The sequence below is a fragment of the Dermochelys coriacea genome, chromosome 5 (assembly GCF_009764565.3).
Source record: "Dermochelys coriacea isolate rDerCor1 chromosome 5, rDerCor1.pri.v4, whole genome shotgun sequence".
NCBI lineage: Eukaryota > Metazoa > Chordata > Testudines > Dermochelyidae > Dermochelys > Dermochelys coriacea.
This window is the reverse complement of record NC_050072.1, coordinates 12,951,778-12,964,201: the sequence shown is the minus strand read 5'-3', so window position 1 is coordinate 12,964,201 and position 12,424 is coordinate 12,951,778. Positions and strand designations below refer to the sequence as shown.

The following is a 12,424-nucleotide window of genomic DNA, read 5'->3' as shown; positions in this document are numbered from 1 at the left end:
TGCTTCTTTGGAGAAGTTTCAAGCAGCTGCCTTTCCTGGAGCCTGAGACACGCTGCAGAGTAGCTCAGGACTCACAAGAAGATGGAAATGCTTCAGGTGGCTGGTTTTACAAATATTATTAGGACAAAGAAAAGAAAGCCCTTGACAATCAGCCCAGATTAGTCCAAAAATATCTTCAACTTTTTAAATATAAAAAACAGATTGCATTTATAGGATGTTTCCACCAGAATGCAGACAACATCACTTCAACATTTTCTAGTTTTCCACTGGCTTCATCTTCATGGGTGGATTTGTGAACAATATTTGCACTAGTGTGCGCTGAGAGACTGACCATTTGTATTCATCTGCCTTGACAATACATTTTAAAATCACTGAATAAGGAAGCTTCAGACTCTCATACCATCAGTACAGCCAAGTCCCCATGTCCTATGCAGCTAAAGACCTAAATATGCAGTAAGGATGCTGGATTTATACCATACTACCTACCCCAAACCCTCTTCCTTCTCTCTGTTTTTCCCCTCTTCACACCCCAAGTCCAATCCACTACCTCTTGTATTATTTTTATATTCAATTCAGTCCATGTTATGCTGCCCCTCAATGTTCAATGTGCTGCAGATTTTTTGTTGACAGAGGTAACTTCATCACTGAATTTGCCTGGGAAAAACTGGAAGATTCAGTAATTAGATAGGGGACAATTGGCTATGGGAACTCGGACATTTTAGAGCTGTCCCCAGGAAGCAGTTAAGGTTTCTGGGACTGAGGAAGGAATACTCCTCTTCTTTCCATTCCCCTTTTAGGCAAGAGCAGTGGTGACTTTCAACTTAGAGAAAGGGATGTTTGAATTACTTATTATCTTCTCCAGCAAACATTGACAGCAACTAACTGCCTCACTGCATTGTGTCACAAACATAAATGGCCAGGGTGGGCCAAGGCTCTGAGGTGGCACCAAGCTGGCTGGTTCTTGCTCACATGTTCAGGATCTAACAATGCTGTATGTGGCGGTGACGTTGGAGGTTTTCCATCTTCCTCTAAAGCATGTGGGTGCAGGTCACTTGCCCGGATTACCTGGGTATATATCACTTAATCATGTCCTTGCCACTGCAAGGGCCTCTGCCTTTCATGCACCTCAGTTCCTTCCTATTCTCTCCCTGTGGCACATCTCATCTAGTCTCCTGTGGGCTGTAATACTTTGGTCTAATTTCAGTTGCTGGGTTTAATGTGCGGGTGCTGGGGGGTGGTGATGTACAGACTAGATGATCCAGTCGTCCCTTCTGGCCTTAAGCTCTCTGACTAAATGTCTACCACTACATCCAACAACAATGGATAAGCATTAGCTTGCTTCTGCTAAAATGATCTGCAGTGAAACAGTAAATGGTGACATTTAAATTGTCATGATTAGGTTCCTGTGTCAACTGCCCACTGAGGTGAATGGGAGCCATTCACATCTATCATCCCATCCCATTCAACAACACTTCCTACTGCCCACTCTTACTTGAAGTGGATTTGGCCCATTCTCCGTGATGTGTTTGGAAAGGTGGGCAATAAGAGGGAATAAGTAATTTTGATATTAAGGGGACAATAAGAGGAGTAGGTCCAAAATCTGACTCCCCCATGACCTTCCACCTGTTTGCAAGATCCATGCAATTCTTGAGATGTGATTATTTTTCCTCAAACCAGATGATTCAATGTTGCGTTGGCTGACTGGTTTTTTAGGAGAAAAAAAAAGTCACAGCTCAACACAGCCATCCCTTCAATAACAAGGCTAGTCTGCAAGCAGGATGTCAGAAAGAGACTTCAATTTTAAGGTTCCAAGCAGTGGTTTGAGGGTGGGGGAAGGTAACAGATTCCCAGCAGTTTTGCAATGAGATAAATCAGAGTCAGACATTTTTCATAAGTATAAATAAATTTTTCCTTGTGACTGAAAAAAAGGTATAGATGTTGCATTTCTATGGCATCTTCCATCCAAGCTCCCCAGAGTGCTTTAAAAACTATGTAAATACTGGAATTCCTTCACACAGAATTTAAATGCAACCAGGTATTTGGTGAATTGTAAGGGGAAGGGAGGGGGAATTTTGGCTTAAAAACATAGGGGTAAACTTTTAGGATCTTTAGTGTCCATGTAGCACACACAGGATCTAAGGCCCAGACCCTCAAAAGATATTTAGGTACCTAACTTCCACTGCATTCGAAGGGAGAATCTGGTTGTTACCTGAAAACTCTTATGACTAATTATAGTGCATAGTACCATGAGTAGACCAATTCTTAAAATCAAAGTAGGAGTAAAAGTGTTTTCAGAATTGATCACTTGGGGCTTGAACCTTTCAAGGTGCTGGACACTCTGGCTCTGAACCAGCCAAGCACTTAAGCACATACTTAACTTTAATCACATGATTAGTCTATTGGTTTTAAAAGGACTACTTAAGTACTTAAAGCTAAGTACATGTTTAAGTGCTTGGCTAGATTGGGGCAAAGGTGTTCAGCATCTTGTAGACTCAAGTATTTAGCTTTCAAAGGTATCATCCAAAAGACCTACACATAGTAAATTTCATGGGAGTTATTTTATTTACCTTGGAAGATTGAAGGGTTGAGTTTGACCCTGCTGGGATCTGAACTTTATGGTTGCAGATAGTGTGGAGTATATCTAACATAGTACTCACAGGCCTGATTCAGTTTCCCCTGGAAACTGATTCCAGCTGTCTTAATTTGTAGCTGATCACAGCCTATGTCAATAGGCCATTTCCAAGCTACAAACTGTGGTCAAAGCATGATGATGTCAGCATATCTCTGCCTAAGTTTGTACATTGCTCATGCGTGTGCACACTTGGCAGCTTGCGTCTTACTCATTAGGAGTGCCTGTGTGGCTGTAAAGTTCAGTGCATCACAGGTAAGTATTCCAGTTTGCCATGTGCATAGTGCCACCATCGAGTGCAGTGCCTTTTGGGAAATTTTTGCAATGAGTTGGTGGGATAAAATGACAATCCCTAGCTCCTAGATCCCTGGGTAAGTTCCTAGTATGCAACCTTCTCCATCCCATAATCATCCATATCCCATAATTTTCACATTTTTTAAAATCCCAAAAACCCCTGCGGCATTTTTCCGTCTCTGCTACTTCTGACAGAAGCAGGAGTCTGCAGAGCTCTGCACTATTCTCATGAACATTGAAAATACAGGATGCACAATTCTCCTGTACTTGCAGACCCGCAGGAAGCACCACAACAGCTGTGGACATGAGGACGTCTTCAAAGACGGTTTGCTGAGGGACATAGCAAAAAACAACTCAAGGTTGATGGTAGCATTCACAGAGCAGATGCAGACAGTGGAGCGCTGCCTTCTGGGCCCTAGAAATGAGCACTGACAAGTGGGATTGCATTGTAATGCAGTTATGGGATGACAAGCAGCAGCTGCACAACTTTTGGATTCCTGGAGGTGGTTTTATTGTGTTGCTGTAACAGAGCGCTTACGTCAGCCAGAGGCAAATTTGCGCACAGACACATGCACAAATAGGTCGCTGCAAGGTGATTTACGTCTCACTGTACAGACCAGGCATGGGCAGTCCCTTACTCTGTGATGAGTCCATTGATTTCAATGGAACAAGTCACAGAGTAACAGACTACTCAGCATGAGATAGAATGGGAGAATCTGTCACTAAACAAGAACCAAGTACATTCAGGACACACGTTTCTTCAACATGACCCTTTATACCTGATTTGTACTATTCTATACTTTTTATAACCGGTGTCAGGCCATATACATGCTACAGCATCAGAGAAGGAGGTTAATGTAGACGAACCTGTATCAGTATTCAGTTCCTCTAGCAGACCTTTGGTCCTCCAGGTAGCTCCTGTGTCCTGGTTTCCTACAGAATTATTGTGCTCTTGAACTACTGCAGCCGCCAATAGATTGTCCACATTTACCACTTCAGAGTCAGAGTTTGTGTCCGATATATCATAATGAGCTACAACCGGAGGTCCACCTGAGGAGGAAAGGAAAAGCAATGGACACAAGATGAATGCATGTTTTGAAAGACCCTTTTAAAACATAAATCTCTAGCTCTAGGATCATCATATCTTCCTAAATATGTCCTCAAGGAACAGTTAGAGGTACGTATGTTAATGATTAAACTTCAACTGGAGGAAGGAAGTCTGACACCAGAGGCATTTTAAGTTTTGCATAAATAGAAAAGGTACAGAATAACCAGCCATGTAAGCTTGCCCTCTCATATCTGCTACTTACATATTATCCTTTACATTAACCGAGAAAATTCTCCACATTTAACAATGTTACATTTATAAAACACTAAAACGGGTAAGTTTCAGTTTAAGGAAAAATAATATTCTGAATGACAGGACATTAAGTAAGGCAAGAGAAAAAGTTTATGGAATTGTACCTAACTCAAATGACAACTTACATTTTTTAGGGGTTGATTTGGATAAAACTAACTACTTTTTTTTTTGTAACTGATCCAACCACAATACATTTAACACAAGGCAAGTTTCCTTACATAAAATCCACCTACCAAGGACACTGGCATTTGTCAAAACCTCAGTGACATTTTTCATATACAAGTGCAAAAAAAATGTAAAAATATACAAGCGAATAATACCCTTTCAGGCAGAGTTTTCTGTTAAAAGCAAAGCATAGCGACATCTATGCTTTTAGCAGTGTTTTCACAATACGAGTCTACTACCACCAAGGGGTGGGGGCTGCGGGGGAGAAGAGATGTAAACTTTCAGCTTTTTGCAGCCTATTATTGAAAAACAACTCCAAGAGCTTTTTGGGGGGAGGGGGGCGGCGTTTTTCTTTGCTTCGTTTTCTTTCATCCTTGAGAAATGAAAATAATGTGTAGCTTGATGGGGTACCAGAAGCAGCCCATCCTCAAAATAAAATCAAATTCAATTAAGAGAGTCATTTGGAAGCAGAAGAATAATTAATAAATATCATTATGAAAGTCCACATTCATTAAAAAAAAGGCTGCACCCCTTAAGGGCTCTAACTGATCTAGACAGTTTGGAAGACATTTTAAAGGATGAAATCCTCGCTCCACTGAAATCAACTGTAAAACTCCAACTGACTTCAACAGGGCCAAGATTTTCTTCAAAGGAATCATACCTTTGAGTCGCACATATAAAAATATCTGAATATTCTGGACCAAGACTCAGCTGAGGTCAGCATAGCATAGCTTTTATTTGCACTAGGAATAGGATATATTGACAAGGCTACTATTACTTTTGTCGTATAGAACCTTCTAAATTATAAAAACTAAAATACAAATTAAAAAAGCAGTTCTCTAAAAGAAACATTTGTTTCAGGTAATTCTGGCTTCTTTAGGGGCATAACATGAAAAGTGTTTGGCACTGAAGAAAAAAAGATCGGTGTATAATTAAAGCTTAAAACTTGGGTCACTGCATGGCTGATTCCACCAGAGCTTCTTTTGTTTTTACTTAATCCTTCAGAAAATAATCCAACACAACAATTTTAAGGAATTCTTATTCTGCAGTTAGCAACCCACTTCACTAAAGCATAACATTATGAAGGAATCTTGCTTAAACTGTGCTGAAGATCAGTTCTGCAACCTGACATGAAAAAATTCACAAACCATTTCAAGTCAGAACGCCCCCAACATCAGTTTCATAAAACAAAGTTGTTACATTACAAATTCAGAACAGACCCAACGTAAAAATAAATGAGTAGTTAAATGCCAATGTATAAAAGAGCAAATATGTCACAACATGAAATACTGATGATTATTACTGGGAAAAAAATCCTTATGACTAGTGGAAAGACAACTGTTTTCTTTTAAAAAGGCAAATCCAAAGTACAAGATTACCAATTTTATGATTAAATTGGTTGTTTTTGAGGGTTTTTTGGGATTTTTTTTGCACATTTTGGACTAAATTACATGCAGAATTTACAATATAATTAATGATCCAAAGGCATGTTTTCACAGTCTTATCATCAGAGTTCAGTGTGATATGGTATCAATATATTGTGTGATCTATAAAAATAAATACTTGAGTGCAGAAGATACGAGGGTCAAGTACAATATTGACTATTTGACCATGTTTTCAGAAAGGATGTTATCTAAAATTTAAGGAGCTGTGTATAATTCCTTCAATGTTTGGTTTCTCTTTTGGTTATTACTAATCTTTCTAAGAGTAGATGCCAAATTTAAATTAAGTCGGCATGTCTACATGAGTCAAATTATAATTGGAAAATGGCATCAAAAGTCTCAAGTCAAAATTGTACCACTCCTACATGTATAATCATGCAAAAATGTATAATAAATGTATATACATGCAGAGTGATATTCTCTTCACCTACCCATAGAAATAACTTGTGTGAAAGTCTTCATCAGTAGGAAATACAAGCATAAACTTGTTATCTGTAGCTCCACTCTTGTATCTTCCACACTTCCAAACAGCACACCTTATAACTTAGCTTAAATTTAGTATACATCAAACAGACAAATATCTTCAATATAATTTACATTACTGTACAGTAATTTTGTCAATTTGACAGCCACCATTAAAGGATCTTTAAAATCCACATAATCACAAGCAGACTATTTATAAACCATCCACAAAAGGAGAGAGATTTTTGCTTTTCTCAGCCTTGCCTTTCAAAATCAGATTTGGAAACAAAAGGTGTCGTGAATATCAGGGCTACCTAAACCTATCATCAGTGAATGACTGATTATGCCAACTTAATGACTGCAAGACTGGAGCAAAACCCTGAGACTGTCAGCATGCGTAAAGCTAGAATATACGCCTTATTGAAAACCTGTGATGCCCCTTTAAAAAACAAAACAAAACAAAAACCACCAACCCAAGATTTTCTCATTAAAAACAACTCTAGAAGGACTAGAGCACTTAGAAGATTTGTACAGCGATGCATAGCATTTCCCCTCTCAGTAGCCGTTTTAAATCCAGTTCATATTGGTACAGACTGAAAGTTGCTGCAAATCTGATAGCTGTCAGTGGCCTATGTTAAAAGAACAGGTGTTTTCAGTCCAGTTTCCTAGGAGACAGGCATATACTTGAGCAAAGCCACCATTACAAATGGAATCCTTGATGGCAACCTTGATGAACTCCATGCCCTCATACACGGCAAGGAACAGGGCAGCATGGGAAAGCTAATGGTGCTACCATCAGTACTTCTTTCAAACGGATAAAAAGAATTCTGCTGGCATCTGCCATCACAATCTGGATAGATTTCAGAGTAGCAGCTGTGTTAGTCTGTATTCGCAAAAAGAAAAGGAGGACTTGTGGCACCTTAGAGACTAAAATTTATTAGAGCATAAGCTTTCGTGAGCTACAGCTCACTTCATCGGATGCATAGTTATGAGCTAGATCTTGCAGTGCAGCTGATAAGCACAAAGGGTGACATTAGTGCACCCTCTGTAAAGGGACAAAAGACCTATGCACTATTTAAATCCCCCTCACACTTTATTTTGAGGGCTGAGGCCCAGGTCCTCAAAGGTATTTAAGCTCCTAACTCCCATTGATTTCAATGACCAAAGAAGAGCGCTGTGTAACTTGAAACCTTCTCGTTCACCAACAGAAATTGGTCTAATAAAAGATATTACCTCACTCACTTTGTCTCTCTAATATCCTGGGACCAACATAGATTCACATGCTGGCTCCACACCATTGGTGGATTCCCCCCGCCTCCTCATTACAAGCCAGTTATGCCAGCTTTAGGGCCAGTTTACACTGGTGGTGCAATGCAAAACTAACATATAGTACCAGAAAACTCAGGATCACTGACTCTAGGTAGGGAATAAGAATGAACTTTACTGAAGAAAAATTGTTTTCATTACAAATATCCTTATGAAAAGGATGAAAAACAAATTCAACACTCTTATTTTCCAGTTTTCTCACAAGAATTAGGCTACTCTTTTGAGTTGAGTTTTGGGTTGAGTAAAAGGAATTCAAAAGGCAGAGTTATTAAAGCAGACTCTGGCAAAATCAAAAATGATATTCCACATGAGAGAAACAGAAAGTTTTTTAGTCAGCTGACAAAAGCTAAACAATTTTTCTCTCTTTTTAAAAATCAGACCTAATGAGACTTGATTTAGGAGAAATGCTTAAAAAGCTACATTGGTGGAAAGCTTAAATCCATGATTAATGCAAAAAATACATGGGAAACGACAAGTCTAAAAGTTAACACACATCAGCAGCAAAATACAGCTGTTGACATTTAACATTAATACTGCAAAAGATATAGACCAATTTTTTCCTTTGAAAGGCCGAGGCCATCCTGGCGTAAAAACATCAAGGGTCTAATTCAGTTCTCACCTACACGGATGTAAATCAGAATTGTCTCCACCAGTGTCAATGGAATTTCAACCAGTGTAAAATCAGACTCAGGCCTCAATTGTCAAGTTTGCAATATAGTTAGTTCACTATCTCACTCATGTTTACTAACCACTTACATGTTTACTAATCACAGTGCCTCTCCCTGCTGGATCCCAAAATACTTTGGGCCAGATTCAGCCAGGTGTGTGATGATTGTCGTATATAAAATTCAGCCTCTTTGAGATGATACCCAACAGCTGTTTATTGACACACTGTAATACTACAGGAGTTTATGACAGGAAGCAAACAACACTAACTAATGCTATAGGGAAAATTTATCCACTATATTTTCATATATAAAACAGGTATTACAAACACTCTCTCAAAGTGCTTTTCATCAGAAGATCTCAAATCGCTTTACAAAGGATGTAAGCATCATTATCTCCCTCTTATAGATTGGAGAACTGAGGCACACAGCCGTGCCTTGCCCAAAGTCAACCAGCAGCCAAGCTAGAAATAGGAAGTTTCCTGAGTTCTAGTCCAGCGCTCCAGTCAGGATGCTGGGACGATTCTGAACAGTAAATTACTAATGGTTAAAAAAATTAGCTTCAGAATATTTTCTTGAAACAAAAATTTAAAAGGGTGACAAAGAAGTAGGAGAGGCACTCTGTTAATGGCCAATAAACCAATAAAGATAAAGCTTCCTTTATTCTTGCAATACAGCAATACTTTTGGATCTTATTTATGGGTATTGATAATGCCTTGTAGTATTTGAACAGCTTTAGAATCATAGAATCATAGAATATCAGGGTTGGAAGGGACCCCAGAAGGTCATCTAGTCCAACCCCCTGCTCAAAGCAGGACCAAGTCCCAGTTAAGTCCCAGTTTACACCACAACAGAAAAGTTTTATTTTTTGTATCTATCATGTGAGGAGAATATTAAAAATATTTAAAAGAAAAAACCCACAAGAACAACAGGTCAGATTCTGGTCTCATTTGTATCTGGTATAAACCCAAGGTAACTTCGCTTACATCAGTGGAGTTATACCAAAAATTTTAAAAAGTAGCATTTCATAGATTTATAGTTTTTAAGACCAAAAGGTCATTAGAATCATTCTGATAACATAGGCCAAAGAACACATAACATAGGTTATGCTTAAGAATATGGCCCTACATGACTTGCAAAATTTATTTTAGGCAATATATACTACTAATGCCTCCGACTCCATAGAAGGATTTTTTTTTAAAAGGAGTTTGGACTGGATACTTTTGATTTAAAAAACACAATACAAGCTTGATATTATTCAAGACATGAGTAAGAGCAACAGTTTCATAACACATGCATGGTTCAAGTGGCATTGAACCAGACTAGCTGAACTCTAAAATGATTCCCAAATGAGAAGAAAAAAATCTTGCCCATTGTCTAGAATTTAGTAACAAGAAACATTTTATTACTATTTATATTTATTCATTCTAGGTTACAGTAGTTACATTTCAAAATTTACAGGGTTAGGCAAAAGATACACACTGTGTATACAATAAAAACAATAGTGAAATTACATTCTCCCTAAAATCATAAAGTGAACAAAAATTACTATTGAGATTAGTGTTTTTCATATTTTTCCTTCATTCAATAAGATATTTAATTTACACCATGGCAATAAGATCAGAAGAAAAGCAGATGAGTATTTGTTCTGAGATTGGATTCAAGCTCATTTTAAGATACTATGACCAGATGTTAAAGCTTTGTAGATCAACATTCATACTTTCAGGCTATTTGATGGCTAGATGGAAACTAGCTTTGTTTTTTGGATAATACACAAGTGATAAAGTCACTTAGTTGTGTTCTGAATAAAGGCACAGGGAACATGGCTATGTCCTGAAGATTCTAGGAAGTGGTGCATATTGTTTTATAGTGCATGTTTATCTTCTGGTGGTATGTTCTGTTTCTATTGTTATTGAATTGTGAGCTAAACATTACAAAAACTGAACGTCCAGGCACTCTGGATGGCCAGACTGTAAACTTCCACCTGACCTTTTGAGTCCCTTTCAGCCAACAAAACTATTTTCCATGTGCCCTCATTTTCCCAAGCAAATACTACATGTGATTAATAAAATTTGTAAAAAAACCAAAAACCAAACACACACACACACACACGGAAGTGGGTTTGTGACTTCATTTTTTGCTAGGTACTGTCCACCATTATCAATCAGCCTGAATATTTGTCTTATGCAGTACATATCACACAGCACAATCATTCTAATGATTTCTTGTAACTGTAGTGTCAGGTTGCAGACCTTTGTTATGCTGAATCTAATCAAGCATCCACTTACCGGGCCTGACCTTACCGCGCCTGACTTATTCATGCAAATATCCCATTAAGGACAATGGGAGTTATCCTTGAGTAAGAACTGCAGGATTAGCTCCATCATAATTAAAAATAAGGTTTGAATACTGGTTCCATGGAAATCCACTTTTTTCCACTGACTTCCATGAAACCAGGATTACACTCTGTGTTAAAATGGCCAGTAGAGACATACAGTACGTGATACAGGAAAAGACAATATACATCTTCAACAACAAAATCATTTAAATACATTTAAGGTTGTAACAACTACCACAAATAATCCCAGAAAATGTTAGATTCAGATTGATAATCCATCCTTAGCTCTAGCAGCTCTGAAAAACCACCAAAATATTCCTTTCATAGACATTAAATAATATTAGACAAAAAATAATATTTCTGACAATCATTTTTTTTTTTTACCTACCATTATTAAAAGTCACCTTGAGGACCAGTATAAGTAAAAGGTATTGGGCAAAATATTTTTCCTCTATTTTCTCAGGGCTTATCTACACTTGAAATGCTACAGCATAGCATTTCAGTGTAGTCAATACCTACACCAATGGGAGGGGTTCTCCTGTTACTGTAACTAATCCACTTCTACAAGAGGTGGTAGCTAGGCTGATGGAAGAATTCTTCCATCAACCTAGCGCAGTCTACAAAGAGACTTAGATCGGCTTAACTTTCAGGGATATGGATTTTTCACATCCCTTAGCAATGCATCTAGATCAACCTAATTTTCTAGTGTAGACCAGACATCAATTTCTTTATTTTGTGAATCTGACAGCACTTTTTGTGTAGTCAGTTTCATGCTTTCACCTGTATAGTCCCAATAGCCAATCAGTTTTACCCTGTTTGTGTAGTCACAAAGCAACATGAGAGAATTTTTTTATTAAAATAAATAGAAATATGTTATAGTAAAACCATAAAACTCACAGAAGGACTCTGGCCAGGTGCAATATCTGAAACTATCGGTGTCTCTTTTTAAATGACTAGTTTTCAAGTTGATGACATCTCTCTAATAAAATACCTATTAATTAAAATACTATAAGATCTCTTCCGAAGGCATTCAGCTCATGTAAATGTATGTTTAGGAATGTTTACTGGTACTTTATGAACAAAGAGGCAGATTCAGGCCTTGGATGTATGTATGGACTTCTCCTACTAACTTCAATCAGAGCCTCGCAAAAGTATCAGAATTCAATGCATCACATGAAATCACAAGAGATATCTCAGTAGTATCATTGGACAGGTCAACCATTTTTTAAACGTGCCTATGACCAGTATATCAAGATGCCTCCTGGGACGCTACATGGGGGTAAGAGTCTGTTCACACAGATCAGATCTGCAGGACTGGGGCTAAAGGATGCATGTTAAAAATGCATAGCAATTTAATTGGTTTTGTGTTTAAATTTATTTTTTGTAAATTTGCAGCAACCATGGCCACGTCAGATTTTAGTATCTTAGCCAAATTAACCCTTTGTCAAATGTGACTTCTGAAATCAAATGATATTTTGGAGAGAGAAGAATAGGAACTAAAAGCACTAAAGTTATCAAGTTTATTAAAATTAACTTTTTAACCAGATGTTTAAAAAATTGCCCTTAGGTGAAGCCGATGTATGACAAATTTCAGCCCAGAGTAAAATGTTTAGAGCTAAATTATGGAGATTGAACATTAGGCTAACTTGCTTTAAAAATACTTTTCCTTCAGTCCTAGAGACAACTATTATGTTTTATAACTCCGGACTTCAGGGTTATGTTAGAGTTTACTACACTTCATTT

General features: G+C 37.8%; 1 protein-coding gene across 1 annotated transcript in view; it reads right to left on the bottom strand.

Annotated features, from left to right (window-relative positions):
- C5H18orf25 (chromosome 5 C18orf25 homolog) overlaps positions 1-12,424 on the bottom strand; it is a 76,629-nt gene that overhangs the window by 26,856 nt on the left and 37,349 nt on the right. The window contains exon 3 of the mRNA XM_043514529.1: positions 3,791-3,973. Within this exon, the coding sequence (XP_043370464.1) occupies positions 3,791-3,973 (183 nt within the window). The remainder of the gene's footprint in view (positions 1-3,790; positions 3,974-12,424) is intronic.